Here is a 22997-nt window from a genome sequence, read left to right on the forward strand (position 1 = left end):
AAGCAATTACCAGTTTCCAGTTGTATTCACAACGTTGGCCCTGGCAAATTGTAATTTATCTTAGCCTTAGGCCAAAGGACAATTCAGGCAGATAGTCCTATTGCAAACACACACGCGTACACACGAGGAAAATTTTAATTAATTTCTGCATCAATTGAACGGCTGTCATAATACAAATAAAAGAGATGCGCACAAAAGCACACAGGGATACTTGTTTGTTTGTTAGTTGGGGCAAACGCACTAAGCAAACAATGGCCACAAAAGGACATGCAGGACATGCCATTCAAAGCGAACCCCCATCATAATCGCCATATTTTGATTAAGTTAATTAAGCGATTTCTCGATGTCAATGTTTTTGTGTCGCACCCATGCTAATCCTGTTCCCCGCTGAGCTTCCAAGTGTTTGGCCTGAGAAAACATAATTCATTTCATTATTACCCAAAGTGGGCCAACAACAATGGAACAGCGGGTAACTAGAAGTGCAACTACAGCACGGCCAATAAAAATAACAACAGCCGTGCGGAGCGGGGCAATTGAGCCTAATGAATTGCCATAGTAAACGTGGCCAGAAGCAGCTGCCAAGGCGCTCGGAGGCCATCAAAACTTTAAAGTGCTCCAGTTCGCCATTAAAAATGGAGGAGGCGAAAAAATTAACACTGGCAAAAATATGGAAACAAAAGCATCAACAAAAGCCAGGAGTATTTCCGAAATGAGCCGAGGCGAAACTTTTATACTCTCGGTGGGAACGAGAAAGTTTTCGAAAAGCATGTTGGTTGTTATTATACTGCAGCCACGAAAAGAATACTATCACTTGCCTAGTTTATAAAACTAAAGAATATAAAGTTTTATTTTTGGGATTGCTAGAGGAGCCTTAAAAATAACCACTACTAAGGAACGAAGAGATGAGCTAAATAAGCTATGGAAGTTAGATTGGATATTGCCTTCTTTTGAAAACTTATTCCATACATGACCTAATTTATGTTGACTATTAAGATATTTATGGAGTCTTTAAATCTTTTTTAAGGCTATCCAAAAGTATGCAGAGAAAATGGTTTACAAAAAATCGTTGCATACTTTTAGTCATGTTTAAAACGGATTTAAAATTTTACAAATATGAAATACAGTCGGTATTTTGTTAACTCTATTTCAAAAATTAAAATTTAAAATTGGTTATATAGTCACCTTTTTTAGTAAATCGCACCACTTTCCTCCTGAAGACCTGACAGCCCCACGGTACCCTTTTGAAAGTAGAGTGCCCCAATATTACGACATAAACAAGTGTTGAGCATATTTTTTACGACAACTTTGATATTCTCCAGCCCCTTTTCCAACCAATCTGCCAGTTTGCGGCGCCGTCAAGTAATCATAAAGCACTGCGAAGGCGGCGGCAAAAAATGGGAATGAAAAAAATAAGAATGCCATGCGGTCAGTGATGATGTCTGGCTTCCAGTACCGCCTTCCACCTCCTCGTTCGCATTTCTCGCGCATTTTTCAAATACTTACCCCTTAACCCGGGAAAGCCGGAATGAAAAAGGGTCTCTGGTCCTGCGGACCAAGTGTCATTGACATTTTAATGTGCTAATGAAGATGACGACCCCAAAAAGCGGAGGAAAAATGTTAAAGTTCATAATATAATCAAATTGTTATAAAAATAGTCGGCGGTGGCCAGCTGGACAGGCTTCGTCGCCTTACTGTCCCAGCTTTATGTATTGTAATTTTCCCAACTGCTTCATTATCGTCATTGCATTGCTGCTTGGTTTTTAGTTGATTTTTATTTTTTGTTTATACTTTTATACAGCTGCTCAAGGACCGGCGGTGTTTATGGGTTGTTGCAATTTTATTTATTTATTTTGTGGCTTTTTTCTTCGTCGCATTGTAGGTCCTTTAGTGCACTGGCAGTCAATTATGTCAAATTTGTCAATTCATGAACGAAAATTGCAGGGCGTTAGCGTAAGCTGCTTTTGTAAAAGGTTGTCTTTTATATTTCCTTTTTTACCAGAGTGCAGAAAATGTTAAATGTAGGTTATAATTTTAAGTGCAGCAAATGGAAGGGCAGAAAGGAAAAAAAGATTGAGTGGCTCGAAAGGAGAGTGCAGCTGAAAAACTCAAATTGAAGGGGGCGTAAAAAGTTTTCCCTCCAGTACATTTGGATTGGCTAAATAAACGGAGTGGTAGTAATCAAGAAGGAAGTTTTTAATTGAAGAACTCCATTTCCGCAGAAGTTGGTGACTAATTAAATGTTTAAAGAAATTTAAATATGAAGTAACATAAAATTTCAGAAAAATATCGTTGGTTATAGTCATAAATTTATTTATTTCCGTAAAAAATTATAAGATACCATTCTGAAATTATTGTCACCTAGGTTTCAACAGCTTCTTCAGTCCCAGCTGGCCACTTTCATCTTTTTAAATATTCACCCCGTCTTTATAGCCCACTGGCCATCCGGAGCTCCATTAAACTTTAAGTCGAAAACTCTTATCAACCCCAATCCTTAAGCGGCTTCATCTCTGTGGCACTTAAATTTTAAATGCCATTTGTTAACCCTTTCTGTCGCCTTTTTTTATGACTTATAATTTTTGCCAACTCATTGCCTTTGACTTGGCCCAAGGAAAATCGCAGCCACACTTTTCGACTTCAGCATTTGTTGCGCCGGAAATATCCGAGAAGTCTGCATAATTTATCAATGTCAAAGCCGGGCCGATAATGAACGCTCGAAAATTGCCAGGACAGCAGATTGTTGCCAAGCCCATTTCATTGTCCTTCCTTGGCGAATCGATAAACTGACTTGTTGCCCGACACACAAGAAAATGTGCGGGGAGAGGCCATAAAATTTGAGCTTTTTAACAAGCAAATCGAATGAAAGGCCGACGACAGGGATATTGTTGATATGAGCGCACAAAAAATAAGCAAAGAAATGAAAAGAAATGGAATGAAAAGAAAAGGACATGCCCGCTGACCCGAGTCCAAGCTGCTTATCAATGGCCTAAGCTAAGCATTCCATTCCACTCCCCTCCTTTGTTGACTTACCTTTTGTATGGCCGGTCAGGACATTTTATATTTATTAAAAAAGAAGGAAGAACTTTCGCCTCGTTTCTGGACTTTTTTCGGGTAATAGGCATCCGGTCATAAAAACATGAATTGTGGCTCTTAGCAGCAAATCCAATTGGGCATAAATCGGCTTTGTCGCCGGCACATGCAATGGATCCTTCCTCGCAGATAGGTCCTGGTCCTTTTGCACAACCCTCACCCTCCTGAACATCTTACTTCCCCAGTTTCCTTTTAGGTTCTCAGGTTCTGGCTCGTTTTATGGCTTTGCTCGGCTCTCCATTGTAGGCTTTATTTTATGTGCATTTAAGCACAATGCGCTTATTGACTTAATGACAAATGTAGTTAGGCAACACAATGACTGACAATACACTGCGAGAAATGTGACTGTCATAAATTGTGATAAATTACGTCATCATTACGATCATGTGGTACAAACCACAATTAATGACTTTGTATCGTTCTACAAAAATAGAATGAAGTGCCCACTTTGCTAAAAAGGCTGATCTTAAACAAACACTACAAGTGGGTGCCTAAAAGTATGCTTTGAGGAACGACGTCGACATATAAATCCACTGGACTGCCGTCCAAAATATTTTGTTGCATACTTTTTGACATATTTATATTTTGTTGGATTTTCTTGAAGATAATTTTATATTATTAAGACAGGAAGACTTTATTTCTTTAACCTCCATTATTGTATTACAAATTCGGACAGTGTTAAAGCTCATTCCCAGTTCACGTTCCCTTTCCCGATTCCCCTCGGCCGTTTCCCGCTGCCGTTAACGTTTCTCCTGCTGTTTGTGAGCTTGAAAGTGCTTGAGTTTCCTATTATAAGAGACTTAACTGAAATTGCATTGTGGCCTGCATCCTGCACTTGTCACCGCCAGCACCCCGAGCTATTTTCTTCTTCATTCCCTGCTGCTTTTCTCAAGGATGTTGACAAATTTACAAACGCGAAAGTGAATTTTCTTTCAATTTTGTTGCAACGGCAGGAGCCAGGAGCTGCTTATTCCGATCGCCCTTCTCTTTCTCTCTGCCTGGCGGCATCTCTTTCACTCAAAGTTCCCCCAAACCCTGAAACCCCCGATTTTCCTCTTATCGCCTGCTTCTCCTGGCAGGCAGGATGCGCGCCTAAGTAGTTTTTGTATAATTGCACTCGTCATTGTCGCCGTCGACATCCTTGTTGAGTATCCTTCTACCCCTGTCTCTTTCGCACCCGTCTCAGTCCCTCTCTCTCACTCCACCGTAAAAGGTTACCCCGCGGCAGTGACAACAACAGCAATTAAGGAATGTTAACAAGCGCACTTTTCAACTTTGGCTCGCGGCTCTCGGTTGCACTTCAAAGGTGTGCCGCTGTCTGTGTGTATTTTTTCCTTGGTTTGTAAGTGTGGGCGTGTGCCACGCCCTTCCGCCTCTTTTCTGTGGGTTGTAAAGGTAAATTCCAATACGAACTTCTTATATTCACCGCAGATTGGTTGGAAATCCATGTATAGTATATTTGGTACCCTAGAATAAAGTTCATTTTGCAGTACTTTATCTTTCAGAAAAAAAAATTATATATTGATATCTTCTTGACTTTTGAAATCACTTTAAAAAGTTATTGTATATGTCTGAAGGTAAGCAAAAATAAATTTAAAAATTCAAAATAGAAAGCCAATTTAAAACACAATTTTCCTTCTTTTCCTGCATACTTTTAGACACCTACAAATATTTTAGACTATTTAGATATTAAAGTATATATGTATATTTTAATAATTAGTCCTAAGCCAAGATGCATTTTACTTAAGGCGCATGACCTATGTTGAGCCACAAACATATCAAATATGGACAGAAAACTCAAAAACCCCTATAAGACCAATTCACTAACCCACTTCAAGGCATTCAACCTTATCTCCTGAATTATTTATAAGGACATACACTGTAACCCAGTTGCATTCTCAATCAGACAATGATTGACACATCGCCCACGAGCACTTAGGCAAGCCCGCCAATTAAAAATCAATTTCAACAGGTCATCCGCTGCCACCAGCCGTATGCCGTAATTAAACAAATCTGAAAATAATTGAAAGTTTGCAGCTTAAATCCCAAAAAACAATCACTCTCCTAAAGCAAAACTACAGCATAGTTTTAAAAATTCCCCTGTTGCCAATTAAGTTAAGCAGAAAACACAACAAGGAACCCGAGAAAGCCGAAAAACACAAAACCAGTCGCAGACATGAGAGAGGCAAAACAAAAGCTAACTGAAATGCGTCAAAGGCACGCAACCCTAAAAACCAAAAAAGGATAAGGAGGGGGGAAATTGGGCGGGAAAGGACATGGGTGGCTGACAGATATATCCACCCACCCATGAGAAAGGAGGAAAACTGGTTTCGGTTTCGGTTTCTGCTGGTTAGCAACCCTAATTTACTTTTAATAACTTCATAGGCAGAGCTCAAAAAAAGGGAAAAGGGGTTTCGGGGTAGCATTAAAAGTGTCCTTTTTCACATGGCCGGCAACGAGGACGAATGTGGCGGCGTTAATTTCGATTTTGCTTAACGAGGGTTAAATGCCTGCCCCACGCCTATGCCGACAGTTTAACGCAACTTGTCAGAGTTTGTCAGCAGCAACGAGCCAGCCAACTGGGCGTATGAGCGATATCGATAACGATAATTACACATGCAGACATGCTCCTCCACCTCTTTTTTCATTTCCCTCACCTCTGCGAACGCATTCAGGTGAAAAATTCAATTTGCAACGTGCAGATAGGCCCTCCAGGCCGAACATGTCTAAGTGTGCGATTGGGTTTCGCTTGGGCTGGTATTTTCTCCTTATTTTTTTTTGGTGGGTAGGAAACTTTATGGAAAAGCCATTCGGTATTTGGATGCTTCGTGGCTTGAGGCGCAGCAAGTGTGGGGCTGCATGACTGAGGACTTTGCTGTCAGAACATAGATTTGTGATGCAAGAAATGCCAAAAAAAGGAGTCACACAACCAAGAAGTAGACAGATGACAAGCTCAAGTGTGTCGCAAGCAAGGACGACATCGTGTCACGTTGGGGGACAGCCGAAGGCCATGTGTTTGGAATATGAATATATTTTTAAATTTACATTTATACGAAATAAACAAAAGAAAGACTTATATGTTAATTTTCTATGTACTTTTTCCTGAACCTATAATCATTTGGTCCTTCGAGCCGGATATCGAAAATTAATTCCTGTAATTTATCGATCTTCTGGTTAATCGATTAAAGTGCTTTCAACTGCCATCTCCAATTGTTTTAACGCCTGCAGACGGGCAAAGTGAAGACGAGCGAGAAATCGAAAAGACTCAGCCCAGAATCGAAGGGGGCGCCCGACTTTGAGTGACTGAAGCGGAACTGTGAAAGCCAGATTCTGTGATTTGATGCCATGTTCTCGTGGTGGTGGCTGCGATGACGCCTTTGCCCGTCTTCCAGCCTCAGATTCAGCTTCAGTTTCAGCTCCATCTGCAGCTCCCAGCTCCAGCTGCTTCCCACTTCCATTTCCATCTTCGTCGACCAGCCCAATGCCATTGCCATCTCCACACTGCCTGCTTTTGACAGTCGTTTTGCAAACATGTCGAAGCCATTAAGACAATCATGCGTTCGCTCTCGTCTCATGGTCCCCAAATCCCCATTCTACACCATCAGGGGTTTTTTTTGCGGAATGCTCCTTCTGCTCACACTTCCCATTCCGAATTCTGCAGATTTTTCCCCTTCTCTGCCGTATTCCGCTTTTTTTATGTGCCGGATTGTTTTGTGATGCATGTTTTGTTTTTGAAAAATGGCTGTCGCGTCACTTCTATTGTGTTTTTGAGTGTTTGTCCTTCATTCTCCTCATCTGCCTCTCGCTTTCGTCTGTTTGTCACAAGGATTTATGCGTTGCAATTTACACAGGAACAAAAAAACGCAGAAAAAATATAGGAGTGCGGCAAAAATGTTTGCCCAGCGCTTAGATTGAGTGGAAGTCCTTTTTGTGGGCACTGTGTAGGTGTCGAAATGGATTCCAATGCTGAAGAAGGACTCCTCCCTGGCGTATAACTCACTTTTTTTCTGGCCGTCTCTGTCAAGGGCTTTTCAAGTCTAGTCGGAGTGTTTTTACGGAATCATTATTTACTGGCTAGTATTTATTCATCGGGGTGTTAAATTACGTGAGTGGTTAGGAAATTCATTCAGTTGTTTTTACGCTGATAAATTGATTTGGGAAAAATGGGGAAAAGCGACCTAACCACTTTTACGGAACAGCCATAAACTTGTGATACGATTTGCTATATTTTTTAATTTACTTTAATAGCACTTTTAAGCCCGAGAGTTATGTTGCCATGAATTTTAATCAACATTTTGCTACCCACCGAAACCCATTCAAAATAATATTCCGGCGGGCAGAGAAACTTAATGACTTATGAGTGGCATGAAACGGGGCCGAAACTAAATTATCCCATATTGCAAAGAGGCCCATGGAAACACCCCCAATCAGACACCTCCCCAAAAAATGAAAAACCCCTCTGAAACCCCGAACCGAAAAATAAAACGCACTGCAGCATAAAAAGTTTCAGAGACCATAAAAAGCCGGGGACAAACTAATGAAAGGAGCACAACGGACGGGATGGGTATAGCACTTTCCCCAATCGTTATCAGGAGGAAAAACAAGGATAACGGGGGACAGGACTATAACGACAGATTGAACCCTTCGCTTTTAATGCAATTAAGTTTAATTGAAAATTTTCACTCCGAAATTATGAGGCGAACGTGTTCGGGGGATGCCAAAGGGAGCAAAAGGGGGCTCCGGCAATCAGGCAGATAGAAATTAACATGAACACACTGTTATGGTGGAGTGCCATATCCTGGGTGCTTGGCACGTAGTCGTCCTTTCGGTTTCGTCCTGACTGAAAGCAATCAAGCGTTCAAATCACTAGCCCCAAAAAGCCCAAGTTTTCTTTGATGCTGCCTGATGGAAAGGGGGGGCGTGGTTGCCGGGACAGGACTTTATTACAAAACAAACAACCAAGCAGCTAAGTGAGAGACAGGAATACTCCAAGCCACCTCCCTGCCCCCCTCGGCATTTAACTTATCTTTTATCCTGATTGCTGTTGACGATGACAGGGATAATGATGATGATGGCGCCTGCTCCTGGTGTCCTGTCCGTCCGCCGATTTCAGTTTCACCTGTTCCCCCGGCTGGGATTTGTGTTTGAACAAGCGAATGGCGCTTGATTTTAATTAGCATTTGACACAGCAGCTTGACAGCTGGCAGATCCTTGACTCCTGGCTCCCGGCTCCTGGCTCCGTTTTCCAGCTCCTGCTTAATGAGCCGTCGCCCAACTGGAATTGCAAATGCCCCCGTGTGCAAATAAAAATATCCTTGTGGCTGCTGTGGGACAAACAAAAATGTCGCCAATTCCCCTCGTTACATTTTACGCTCCACAAAGTTTCCGAACACGTAAAAAGTAGTTGCTGCCCCTAGAAACTAAACTTAAGCTTGGGTAAAGTTGGAAATTCTCTAGCTGAAATCCTTGGGAAGTCACTTAAGGTGGATGAAAATAATTAGAGATTTTAATGAAAATCTTTAAAAGGAAGCTCAAGGTTTTCATATATTTTGTACGCTTTCGGAAAATAATCATTAAATATTTTAAACCCGAAGCTTGGGCTCTCCAATTTCACAAACTGCATTTCCAGCTTCAACCGAAGCTCGACAGTAAAGTCTGCACACTCTTACCAGGTTAGATCCATCTCTAACTGGGAATTGTAACTGGGATAACTGACACTTTCATCCATGCACCCACAAACACACATGGACTTGGAAATGGAAGCCCTTCCAAGGATTTGTCACCGGAAGTGCTGCGCCGGAAAATTCAATGTGAAAACTTTGCATTTGCCATGTGCGATGTACGAAAGTGTTTTCTGAGCGAGGATGGGGATGAGGCTGAATGTGTTTTTGCAGGTGGCATGGTGTCAGGTATGGCTGGCTGGAGACTAAGCTGCCATTAAGGCTCCAACTGGAGCCAAAACCCAAGCCAAGTGTAGTTGCATCTACCTGGATTCATACATATGTGTGCCAGAGATATTGGACACATGCTTTTTCCAACAGGGGAAAACGGGGAAAGAGGGCCTACCAAAATATGTGGAGCAATAGTTGGCAATGATTCTCCGTAGACAAACTAACCCACATGTGGGAGCAGCAATAAATATGCACATGGCCATAAGGGCAGGACACAGGGAAAAATAAGAGGTGTTATCTTAATCAGCGAAAGTATATCTTAGGGTGTATATTTCAAATTTTAATTTAATTTAAAAATGTATTATTATAGCAATCTTTTATGATAAAAGCAGCAGTATTATATACTTATATAGGCATGATTTTATTATTATAGATACATTTGTTAACCTAAATCTTTAATTTACAAGAAACCTTACAATAGCATGTGGAATATAGTGTTCTTCCTTATCACATTTTTTTTTTTGTAAATTAAAAATTCAAAAGGTTTTTCTCCCAGTGCACTTGTATATGCCAAAAGTATTTGCACAATTTTTGTGGATCCCCTTGCTCCTCCCCCTCTTTGGCATTGTAATGCATTTACCAAGGGGCACAAAACTTTCTGCCCAACTCTCAATGCAAATGTGTGAGCTCTCCCGTGCGCCCTGAATTATTTATACTCCCTATGCACTCCACATATATGCACAAGTCGAAGTTGTCTAAGCATAAATAAAGTTGAATTCATCACAAAAAATAAAATAAAGTTGAACAAATTCAAGTTTTCCTGGGCTGTCGAATGCATCATGACTCTTGAACATTTCACTGGTCAAATTCAGTTCGAGGGGGTGTTACGAACAATTAGAAGAAGTGTCACTTCACCACACCCCCACGAAGTGAAATGGGAAAAAATACTGAAAAAACAATAGAAAACAAAGTTAAAAGAAGTGAGTCATGGCCAAACATCCAAACACCCCTGTCTGGATGAGTAAAATGGTACAATTTATGGTTTGTTTCGGGTTGTTTCTGCCGTTGTTATAGCACTGGGTGTGCGTCGTTATGATTCATAACTAAACAAGAACAACCAAAGAACTTCTCGACAACATCCCCGGAAACAATTTGCGGCACACGAACACGAGGCGTTTACAAAAGTTTAATTTTACTCACTTTTTGTGTGGACGGTGGTTTTTTCGGTTGCTGGCAAAGGGAAATGTTCAGGACGCTTTTTTGGGTGTTTCAATGGAAATTTACATGAGGTGTAAGAATTTCAGAGCAAAAATCCGTATTTATTTGGTTTAATTGAGTTGAATAAAAATTTCCGTACTGTTTATATACCTCTTTATTTATTTTAAAAACATTTCTTGGTACTGTCAATTTTTATTCCTTGAAAAGTTTTTAATTTTGCTGCAAAATCTTGTACTTAATTAAATTGCTCTGCTGATAAAGTCTTCACTGTCTTTGCATGACACACGAAATTAAGGATGATGAACATGAAATATACATATTAAGCATACACATTCTCTGCCCAATTCTGTGCTCCTCCATCACTAAATGGCCCACTGACACCCATCCATTATTGTTGCTTTTGCCCCTAGAAGACACATTTTCCGTAGCAGCTGTTGCTGCGTCTGCTGCTTTTCACGTAAATTATAGCAAAAATTTAATTATTGCATTGGCCGTCCTACTTTGCCTGGCCTGCAAGGACGAAGGACGAAGGAGAGTCCCAGCCAAACTAACATAGTTCCTTAGCCGGAGGCGGCAACAAAGGCGATTACAACAAAAGTTGTATGTCGAAAAGTACGCTACTAAAACAATTAGCAAGTCTCCGAGAGGGGCTATAATTAAAACAACAATGGGGATAAAGGAGTCGGGGCAGGGGGTCCCTATGTGGGGCTGCCTTTGATTGATGATGCAAAAGCAGCTAAAGCTAAGGCTGGCCCCTTGAAGTATGCAACACATAAGCAGCTTGCGAAGGCGTTGAAGGGACCCGCACTTTTTGGGGTGGAAGCGGTGGGGGTGGGCGAAAGGGTGGGTGGTGCAGGTCCTGAGAGCCCTTCTTTTGTTTTTGACCCGCCAGCGACGGCAACAAACTATGCAGTGCCACAAACAACAAGCTCAGGAGAAAGTTCGGAGGGCAAATGGAAGGTGCAGTACTCTAGGTTCTTAGTAACACAAGTAAAAACTAGGTTTTATAAATAAAATTCAGCAAAGATTACAATGCATATCATAAATAATCTATTAAAAATTGAATTTAGGTCTTAAATAAAAAAAATTATACCCTCAAAAGTAGCTATATCTATTTTAAGTATTCTTTAATATGTATTTCTTATGTTTTATCATAATTTGATCTAACTAAAATCAACGAATATATGGCTTTTAACTCGTCAATACCCACTTCTGTTAGTGATGCCCAAGAGGTAGCCAAGCAAATGTACCCAAGAAGCCCCCCTGTTCCACAGTATTCCTCTGTCTGCCAAAAGGAAAAGAAAATGTTTAAGGAAATTGCAGCAAATATTTTGCTTGTTAAGTGAAACCCAGTTTGGCGAAACGTTTTCCCCAGCAATTTCTTCAGGCATTTCGACAACGTCTTGGTCTTGGTCTTGGAGTCGAAGTCCTTGGTCCTCGAGGAGCCTCCGAACTGGATTTTAGTTGCTTGCTCCACAGAGCCATCGCCCTTTCCACCAGGCAGCACTATTTGATGCATTTTGCATAAGCGCTGGGCAAATGCCTTTGCTGCTTTTATGCAAATTTCTTGCATTTTCCATGTCGTTACATTCTTCGTCGTGTTTTAGTTTTAGTTCCGCCCGTAAATGCATATATGCATGCATGGTGTGTGCACGTTTGTGGAGATGTGAGTGCAACTTTCCTTTGCTTGGCATGCAATTAAAACTAAATTAGTAGGCCTCTGGCCCACATCTGGTCGGCTGCAATCGCTGCTGTTGGCAAATTTACCCTGTTTACTAATTGAATTATTTAGCTGCAAGTCGCCAGAAAAGTTTCTGTGAATTTTTCGGGTGGGCGGAGGGAAGGAGGAGCATGTTCTCAAACAAACTGGAAAATGAAGCGTAATCAAAACAAAAGCCCTCCGCCCACCAGTCCACGGTTCGAACCCTTTTTTTAGGTGTTGAACATCGCCGCAGGGCACAAACCGCACAAGCCAACTTTCGTCCTGCTGCGGTCCTTGTGCCTGGTCAGCAAAGATATGCACAAACAGGAGGAGCAGCCAAAAAAATTATGTCCATGGTTGAGCAACTTTCCGTTGTGAACACGCCCCAAACACCTCCCATCGAGCTTTTTTTATTTTGACAACCCCACATGCGACATTTAACCCTCGAATTGTGCTCAGCGGACACATTGAATGCTTACACTTGGTCACGAGTCGTGCTGCCTTTGCTCGGGGATTCGGTGTAGGAAAAACTTGGTTTTTGCGTGTTTCAGTAATGTAAATAAATTTAAAGGGTCCCAAAGTTTATAAAAATCAATGAAAATTTACCATTTTTACTTTAAGTTTCGTATGTTATTTTATTAAATCTAATTACTTTCGGTGTGTATTTTTAGCTTGATTAGAACTAAAGTTCTTTTGAATTAATTTTTTGTTTTAAATAAAGATATATTTAATTTCTTAATCATCATAAATAAATTTAAAAGGCAAAATAAAATTATCATCGTTTAAATAAATTCCAATATAATTTTTAATTACTTTATTATACATTTATTTTAAACAAATTACTTACAATGAGGTTTTCTACCTTTAATTAAATCGGTACTTATTTTTATTTTATTGTCTAACTTTTTGGTATTTATCATTCTTACACATATAAAACTATTATAATCTATTATAAATTAAAAAACCCTTAATTATGACCTCAATACCAAAGGGTATAAAAACATCGTTCTTTTGAGCAAACTTTCTTCCAAATGTCTTTCCCATTTCATTTAGATGTTTATATTTTCTCTTATTTTGACCTCCCCCTACTATTTGCATTTTTTCATGTCCATTGCATGTTGATTTTTCGACTGCCATAACCCCCACTCCCATTTCCATTCCCTACCCAGTCCACTTCAGTGTTTTATTTTCATTTTCGTTGTTGAAATAACATTGACATGCCGTCTTGCTGGTTGACCCCTGCTGGCCCCCCTCCTCCACTCACCTCTTGCCACCCATGTGGGGGTGGAAAGTTTTCTCCGGCGGCAGGACATGCAACACGTCTATGCCATCCCCTCGAATATTCCTGTGAACTCCGATCCGAAATTCGATTTCCAGCTTGCGACTTGCTTGGTGCAACGTCTGTCGCTTTGTTGTTTTTCGCTTTGGATGACATGCAACTTTTGCCCCTAGCTGTTTGTTGCTGTCGTTGTCGTGTTGCAATCGATGAAAAAAGTGGAAGAGCAACAAATGTTGCCTCGACTGCCTTTTATTAAATAACGTTTCAATATTCCAACATTCTCTGACATATCAATTTTCACGCCGCGTGGCCTGCATAGATATATAAAGTCGTGCACTGAGGGGAAAAATTCAAGAAGATTTAAAGAATATTTTGTGATAGTAATGTATTTTATAATATAATATTAGTGTCATAATAAAAAACTACGTTAGAAAGCCTTATCAAATAAATAAATAATAAATCCCCTAAACTACAATTTAGTTAAATGAGTTAGCAAGTCTTAAATATTCTCTAATTATACCCAATTTTTATTATATTTTCGTGGACAATCTATATGGTGGATATCTAGTCTCCTATTTTCCCAGTGCAGGGCAAATATATTTATAGATTTCAGCTGCGATATGAATAAAGTTTTGCATCTTGTTCCGTTTGCCTTCGCCCCTTATATTTTCTTGTTTGGCGCGTGTTTGCGGGTGACAGCAAATTGTTTAGATATGGCATGAAAATTGAAATTTATGTCTTTGCCATTGACAGATTGCTCGCAGCAAATACTCGAGAGTTGGTCTGCGGTTAGCAAATAAAGATTGTGCGATATCGCAAGTGTTCCTGAACGGTTCGATGGGGTGTTAAGCAAGAAAGGCAAGTGGAAAATGGATTTTCGGGAGATTGTGGGGCGGTGGAAACTATCGGGAAAAGCTGCGATCAATTTGAACAATTGAGATTGCGAGATGGCGTGGCAATGGCTTGCCATTTGTAGATTAACCGAGATTCGAAAAATAAAATAACATAGTTTTTCTTGGCTAAAGTCAATGCTCCTTCGGCTTTTTATTTTCTTTATCTCTGGCATTTAAATTTTCAAATAAAGTTCCTGGTCGCAAGGCAGGGGAATAACAAAAGACTATGCTAATCCCTGGCTTATCTAACCTATGAACCCGGCCCTTTTTCCTACCTTTTCCACCCAGTTAATTTCCCAACGTTTGCATTATGCAAAACAAAACAGAAAGGGTTAAAATATACAGAGAAAAAAACTACTTAGCAGCTAAGCTGCCGGGCCCTTTGCCGCATATGCAAATCTAAACAAATTAATTCCAAACTGAATCCTTTGAGCGGGCAGACCTCCTCCCAACCAATTTTAGCCCCCATTTGCTGCAGTTTCAGCTGCAACTTCATTTGCAACGTCAACGGCAATGCGCATTAACATTGTTTTCATTTGCCAACGAGCGCTTTTCTTTTTTTTATAACTTTTTTCGTTTTTCTTTCGCATTTGAACAAACCGCTGACGATGATGACGCAGCGGAAAGCGGAAGGCCCGTAACCCCAGCCCCCAGCCCCCAGCCCCCAGCACCCAGCGCCCATCACCCATTTTTATATTCCACATTTCTTTCATATCAACCCGTCTCTGTTTCCCTTTGCAGGATCCCATCCCCCGCGAATAGTGGAGCATCCCATAGATACGACAGTTCCGCGACACGAGCCAGCCACGCTTAATTGCAAAGCCGAGGGCAGCCCCACGCCCACCATCCAGTGGTACAAGGACGGGGTTCCCCTGAAGATCCTGCCGGGCTCCCACCGCATCACCCTGCCAGCCGGCGGATTGTTCTTCCTCAAGGTAAGCGGGCGAAGATTGTGGCGGTGGAAAATTGAAAAGGTTAAGTGGAGTCATGGGGTAAATGGAAATTGGTATACCCTGGGTATGCAAGAAGCACAATCAAGTTTTGATAGAGAATTATATTAAAACAAAGAAAAATAGAAAACAAAATGTTTTTTAGGAAAATATAACAAATAATAATGAAACCAACAACTATTATTCTCTTTTATGAATAAATTATGATAATAAGTACGGGGCTTAAACGATCTTGTTTTTAACTAATTTTAATCGTAAAAAATTAGGAATTATAAAGATAAGATGATTATTATGGGTTGGTAATTTATTTATAATAATATAATATAGAAGTAGTATTTATATCCGCAGTTTAACAAAACAACATATTTTTCTATCCACTTCTTGTGCTTTTAATAAGAAACTTCCTTTTAAAGCAATTTATCCCCTTTCCTAGCCAAATGGCCTGCGGTGTATTTACATTATTTTCCCCAACTTGCATCTTCTTCAACAGTGCGTCCTCTGGTTTTATTTGCATGCATAATTATTATTTCAGCTCCATGCTTTCATTCATAATGAAACAGACAATGGAGACGAGTAAGAGGAGATTCTGGGAGTTGCTTAAAAAATATTCATTTTGCCAGGCCATCTGTTGAGTGATGAACAAACTAATTGCTTTTATTTTTAACTCTCCTCCTTCGTCCCGGTCAGTTTTTTCCCTTTCCCTGTTCGTATTATTTGGCGGCGAGCTGCAAAAATATTTTTGCAGAAAAATTCTTCGGTCTTCGGTTGGCGGTGGGCAACAACTTCATTAACGCAAGGTAAACAAACATTAAGCTGGAGGGAAAAGCGGAAAATGTGGGAAAACGTTGGGGAAAGGCGGCAGCGTAAAGAGAAAGCGGCAGGCAGACAAATAAAGACGTAACGGAAGCCGGCAGAAGCGGAGCCAGCAAAAGTCAGTTGCAGCCTGATGAGCTCTGATTGGGAGAAGCAGAGATAGCTGGGTACTGAGAAAAGTTACCAGATAGTATACACATTAATCTTTTGCATTAATTATTTTTTAATTTCAAAGGAGAATTCATAATTCATAATGAAAAATGTTTTTATATTCAAATAAGTTTAAAAAAACAAAGATATTTATGTAGTTTTAGTATCATTAGAAATGTTTGGAAAGCAAAGCTTCAAAGAATATCGATGTCACTATCGATGTTATCGATATTTTTGATGACTGACAAACATCGATATTTATCAGAAACATGTTTTTCAAGAGTAAAGAGTACCAGTAAATTTATAAAATTCAAATAAATTGTAAAAGTTCTGTTAACGTATTGTAACTTTCTGTACTGCATAGTAATATTGTTTAGGAAATAGGTTGAAATGTAAAGTTTTTGAAAAAAAAACTAAGATATTTTCCTCCCTTTGCTCCCATATATTTTTCTCTCAGTGCACACAGTATGAGTGACTACTAGGAGTCACTCCCTGGCCATGGACTCTCCGCTGAGCTGAGCAGAGCACTCAGCAAATTTACGACGCAAAAAGCCAACGCGAGCCGCGTTGATTATGCTGATGATGCAGTTGGAATCGCAGTCTCAATTGCGTGGGATGGGGACTCGGGTTCAGAACTCAGAGCTCAGAATTCAGAATTCAGGATTGAGGGGACTGGGGATACGGGGGGCACTCTGAGCTTGCCACTTTTCACACTCGATCTGCCTGGGTGTCTGGGCGCTTATGGCACTGTATTTGTACTTGCCGCATGCCACTGTATTTGTTTATCACTTAAGTGCAAAAAGGGATTTGAGCATTTTCCCTTTGCCATTGCCGCTGGCATTTCCAGACTCCAGCTTCCGCTGATGCCTGCGAAATGTCTCTATGCCATCTTTTTTGCGACGCTCTCCTAACGACTTTTAAATGAATTAATTCCACGGGTGTCCTGGCACCACATCCTGCCGTCTAATGTGTCCTTTGCCTTTATGGCGTTAGTGGTGGCGCGGGAAATTGTCTGTCATTTCTTTGAATACTATTTAATGGCTTTCGTATTGAAGTACAAAATGTATTAAAATATATTAAATTACACATCTTAATTTAGTAGCTTAGAGGTAAATATAAATACCATATTTTAAATACATTTTCATCGGCAAATATTTAAAGGCTTACTTTCTCACAGAATTTAATAACTTTTTGGCAGGTCCCTGACCTATCTTTCTTCTTTTATTTACAACTGTTCCCGCATGTAAAACTCTCCGAAAAATGTTCCACCGACCCAACACACAAATATACTCCACATCATTTCATTGCTCCCCAGAGGCATAATTTAAATTCTAATTCCGGCAGCTTTTCCCACTCCTCCAAAGAGGACAATTCATCTTACTTATAAGTGCCAGACCACTTCGAAGGCAACTTCAACCAGACATTATTGCTATAACGACGAGAGCCCGGCAGAAACTAGATGGCCAAAAGTATGCAACACTATCAAATGTGGCGCCCAAACACAGAGAGAGAGATGAAAACAAAATCCCTCTTTAATTTAGGGGGCGCAAAGAAAGTTTTCCTGCTCCATTTTTTTTCGGGGGTCTTTAAGTGCTGAAGGGAAGGCGAACTGGAGTAGAGAAAAATGTACAAGCGAATAGGGAATATGCAATAAAATACAAAAGCATGTACAATGTGTATATTTTCGGGGGAGTAGGAGTTTTGGGCGGAAAAAGGGAGCGTAGGGAGAAGTGACACGGAGGAGCGAGCGATGGAAAGACAGACAATAATTTACGTAACTCCACGACAGGAGAATAGGGGAAAAAAGCGGGATCGAAGGAAAAACGTAGGAAAACCCACACATTCGCATTCGAAACAAATGTCTGCGTGTGTGCCCAAGTGCTTATGTAGTTGTGAGCAGCACTTTCCGCACATCATCTGGTGGGAAAGTCCTTAAAGCTGAGTCGAGTTTTTTAAGGAGTCGCTCTTCCGCTCTCGAAAGTAGCAATAGAAAATAAGAAAAATTATTAAGGGATTTTTAAGCATGTATAGGACATTGACCATATGAATTTGTACTATTCTAACTATTAAATAAAGTATATTTATGTTAAATATCTTTTAAAAAGTTGATTGATTTAAACTTATACATAAAATATATTTTAATAAGTAGTTTTATAGTTCGCTTATTTAATAATATAGATTTTTTACTAGTCCATTCACTTATATGGTCCATAAAGCTTTGCAGCTCATTTAGGGTTATTCATCTCCAGTGTCGTTATATGCAGAGACATCCTTCTTTGCCACGTCCTTGACTAAAGTTGCCCAAGCTCTATATTTGCTCTGTCTGACTCTGGAGTGTCTGCCTGCGTATATATGTGCATCTATCTCCTTACGGGCCACCCCATTTCCACACCTCTGGTCCACCCCTAACGTTTATTTAAATGTCTGCCACATTTGGCCATAGTTCCGACTTCCCCCCACCAAGAACTGCTTATCCTTCGTCAGAAGGAACTTTAAAAAGGCAATCAACTGGCGGAGGGCGGAAGAATAAATCAAAGCGTGACTTTGGATCCTGGCTGATTGCATTTTAGAGGTGCGCGCACCGAGAACACCTTAATTAAAAAGCAGTCGAGGCTCAGAAGTTAATGCCCATTTTCCCCTTGGCGCTTCTGGGCGAAAATAACTTTATGCACTTCACTGTACAGTGAGCACATTTTAATGAGTTTACAAACGCTCGACACATTCGCGGCCCCATAAAAAATGCTTCTCTCTCTATATATGCACATAAATAAATAAATACAGTGCTTAAGCCGAGTTGAGTGGAGACTTGGGAGTGAGTGGTGTTGGGGCCAACGCTGCGTATGAGTTATGTTTTTATGAACGGGGCGACGATTTTCCCATCATGTTCTTTTTTTTGCAGCTGCCTCAGGGCTGTTTATTAACTGGAAGTGTGAGTGAAAAATGCTTTTGAGCCGCGTTTAATGAATGAGCGGAAGGAAAACGAGGTGCAGGGGAGAACAGGGCTTAAGAAAGCCCCCTGGATGATTGAATTAGTAAAGGGAGCAGAGGTTAAAACGAGAGGAAGGAAGGCAAATTTTTAATGAGGAGATTACCAGGGAAGTGGGGTTAAGGCCTGAATGATGCCAGACTTGTTAAAAGAATTAAGCAAGAAGTATACTTTTTCTGATTATTATTTTTTAATGGAGTTTTGGAGTTTTCTTTGTGAAAGCTTCCTCCACTTGCTTTGATTTTTATTTCAACTAAACTTATGTTTAAGAGTTTCAGTATGTAGTTTGAACTCCAATTTTAAATAAAAACTGATGAAATTTTATTAAATTATTTTTTGTTCCTTATTTAAATAGTTGCTGAATTAGTTTTTTTGTGTTTTGAACTTTATACATAAACCGAAGTCTATTGGTTAGCTAAATCTATGGGTTAAGAGCCCACCTATTTCTTGTAAAATAAAACTAAACACATCCTAAAGCCTGTTGATCTACCACCGCTTTCACTTTCTAATACGAAAGTGAAAGCACTTTAGCCGAATCTCTACCCATTCAACCATCAAGCAGATTTGCCTAATTCCATTTCGTTTCAGACTCGTTTTCAGGCTCAATTAAAACCATTTACACGTCGCATTTTACACGAGCTTTAAAATTTAAACCAAATTATAAAACACTCAAGAGTTAGAGGTGTTTTCCCCCATAAAAAAACGAGTATCAAGCGTGCGAGGGAGGCAGCGACAGATTGGGCATCTCCCTCTGGCACACGCAGCAGACAATTACGAAATGTTACAACATGAAAACGGGAATGGCTCCCAAATGAAATGTTTGAAAATTTATGGGTATTTTAAATTAAAACGGAAGCGTGTTTTCAACGCGCTCCACTCGCAGACTCCCCCACACACACAGAGACACTGCGGCAGTCACACAGATACAGCCAATATATTTTATAGCTTCCCCTTGTCACCCAAGCCCCCTCGGAAAAGATTCCCCACCATAAAAGTTGCACGTAGCACACGGCAAATATTTTCCCCAGCTGCTTTTCCTGCTGCTGTTTTTATTTTTTCGCTCTTTGGTGTCAAATCAGTTTCAATGTTTGCACGCACAACAACAACGGCAAGAACAACAGGAGCAGAAATAATAACAACAATAAATATAAGCAATTCGCTGTGAATCGCCTGGCTCAAGTCATTAAAGATATAAATAAATTTATGTGACTTTTGGCAGTGTTTTCTTCGTTTTCCTTTTGTATTTTCAGCTTGTTCTTCCTTTCTTGGCTTACAAAGGTTGTAACTTGGTAAATCCAAATTAAATTTTCAGCAGTTGTAGTGCTCAGAAAAAAAAGCGGGTAGTAAAAAAAGAAAACAATGAGGTGCATTTCAAAACTGTTCAAAATCAACAGAACCTAAAATATCATACATGAAAAAGTTTTAACATTACATTTAATATACTTTGCTTTTCCTTTTTTTAAAAGTACATTTAAAAGTGATCTAAGCAAAACACAAGTTTCCGGCAAAAAAATGTTGCATACTTGTAGATACCATCAAAAAATATTATAAAAAACCTTTTTTTGTACAACCTAAACTTTCGGAGTCTCACCTTAAATATTTCTTATTCAGATTCATTGTCTGCTCAACGGTTGCCATTGCAACGAATTTCGTTTTAATTTTATTCGAGATTTCTGCCCCCAACATTCTCGAAAGGATAGTGAGCCCTGCTCCTGGGAGGAAGCCTTAGTTGCGCTGCTCCCCCCTAGTAATTCATTTCAATTTTTAATAGGAATCCGCCCTGTGCCTAGCTAATGAGCTTAGCTCGGGCTTACCTTTCCCAGGGACCACGTTGCGTATGCGGAATATTCAGCTCGCCAGTATATGATAGAGCGAAGCGGATGGAAATGGGTCAGTGGTAATGGCTAGATTGAGTTGGTTAAGTTTTCCTCGCTGGTTTATCAAAGCTGACAAAGCCGAGAAAAAGTAAAAGTTCAGGCGGAAAGTAAGGTTTAACTTTAATCTGACCTGATTTCAAAGCCAAGAGATAAGAAAAAAGTGGTTGCCTAGTTGGCAAATGAAAGCTGGTTTCTGTGGCTAAGCTTTTTGAAGAGGAGAGGAAAATGCCCCGAAGGACTTTTATATTTTAATTTAGAAATTCAGGTGTACTTTAAAATTACTTATTATAACAAAATGTTTCCTCTGCATAACTCTCTAACCTTTAATATAACTTTTGCCGAGTAATGAGAGACACAAAGGATCTCATCTTGAAGGTATCTATTCGTGTATCTTTACAATACATGTTACTATTACTTTGTGCCACACAATCTAGAAGCCTTTGAGCTGTTCCATCTGATGTTTCTGTTTTTCCCTCTCAGTCGTGGGTGCGCTGTTCGCTTTTTCCCCAGTAAGCCGCACATATATGAAGTACGACAATCGAGGAGCCCGAGGCGCTTCAACTTATTTGTTTTATAAAGCGCACCCGCGGCTCAGGATTCAGGACGAAGGACTAGGGACATGACATGTGTGTATACAGCTGGCGAAGGAAGATTAAATGAAAGAATAATACAGCTGAAGAACCCTTTTGTCATCTTCACTTAGCGCAACACTTAATTTCACTTGGATGAGGCACAAGTTGTGTAAATTGTGCGAACTTTGTTGCCGCTGCTTTCTCATTTTCTCCCGCTGCAAGGAGCAGATAAATATGGCCCACACACACACACACTCGCCAAGGATACAGAATACAAACACACTTAGTTTGACATTTAATTTTAAGCGCATGTTGGGGAATTCTTTTGTGCTCCCAAAAACAAATAAACAAACCGCGTAGACAACAAACACAAAAGGGGCAGGGGGCTCCGGATGAGGGCGGCTGGCAGGGCGAAAGAGATGGCTGCCACAAGATGTAGTAACTATAAAGTTGCTCGAGAGACATTTTATGATTTGAGCACTTGAAGGCAGCAGACGCGCAACAGACAACAGATTGCCGTCTGTTTTATGGCCTCCAAGAGCCAAAAGGGGTTCAAGGATGAGAGGATGGGGAAGCTCCTTCTTTATGGAAGCGAAAAAGCGGGTTCTGCAGAGCCAGCAAATCAACTTCTTAGGAAGATCTGTCTTCTGTATTTTCGAGCTCTGTGCCAGTTGCCATTTGGAAAATTAGTAGGGATGGATTCTCAAAGAAAAACGAATTTAAAGGCCCTTTAAAGCTAAATTTTTAAAGAAGAATTACCAATTCAAAAGTAACACATTTTGAAAAAAATTTGAAAATAATGTTTTAGTATTTTTAATGCCTAATTAAAACACATTATATAAAGTATTAATAGCCTTCAAAAGCATAATAATCATGATAACTATATGTGATCTTAAGATCTGTTTGGTTAGAAGTTCACAGTGAATTAATGTGACTAAAAATATAATAACTGTGCTGCTTGAATGATTCAATCAGGCAAAACGATTCGCATTACAGAATCAATGTACCCAACCCCCGTAAAATCATTTCCATTTACTGATAAAACTTGCTCATTTCAATTAGAATTACTCACAGTTTGCCCCTGGCCTTCGTTCATTTCTCAAGGCCCCCGACGAACAATTTTCCCCCATCCTGTCTTCGGTACTTAACTCATTCTCATGCCAACGTCTTTTTTTCTTCCACATCTTTTTGCAGGTTGTCAATTCACGTCGCGAAACAGATGCCGGCATCTATTGGTGTGAGGCGAAGAACGAACTGGGCGTGGCAAGGAGTCGAAATGCCACGTTGCAAGTGGCGGGTAAGTCAACTCAAATCCACAGTCCGCCAATGTCCTTACACTGAACAGAAGCAGACACTACTTGGCTTCAATAATTTAAGATAAATAAAAGGAATGTAGGATAAAAAAATATTTTTTTTCGAGAAGAATGGGAAGTTTTGAGCCAGGGATAAATAATAATCATTTCCATAAAAAATTTCTATGAAAATTTATTTTTTTAAAAAAAAATAATATTATTACACTTATATTTTGAAATATATTACAATTTTTCTTTAAATCGTTTTTTTATTTTCGTAGGGATAC

The 22997-nt window shown here is 39.9% G+C and overlaps 1 protein-coding gene across 4 annotated transcripts in view; it reads left to right on the top strand.

The window, feature by feature from the left end:
- The window catches only part of LOC108027886 (roundabout homolog 2), a 44406-nt gene that overhangs the window by 4075 nt on the left and 17334 nt on the right, over window positions 1-22997 (top strand). For 3 of the 4 annotated variants that reach the window (XM_050885162.1, XM_017099504.3, XM_050885161.1), the window contains exons 2-3: window positions 14812-15005; window positions 22613-22715. In XM_050885162.1, coding sequence (XP_050741119.1) covers window positions 14812-15005; window positions 22613-22715 — 297 coding nt within the window. The remainder of the gene's footprint in view (window positions 1-14811; window positions 15006-22612; window positions 22716-22997) is intronic. The other variant, XM_050885160.1, reaches the window with a different exon arrangement.

The sequence above is a fragment of the Drosophila biarmipes genome, chromosome 2L (assembly GCF_025231255.1).
Source record: "Drosophila biarmipes strain raj3 chromosome 2L, RU_DBia_V1.1, whole genome shotgun sequence".
In the NCBI taxonomy this organism is placed as follows: Eukaryota; Metazoa; Arthropoda; class Insecta; order Diptera; family Drosophilidae; genus Drosophila; species Drosophila biarmipes.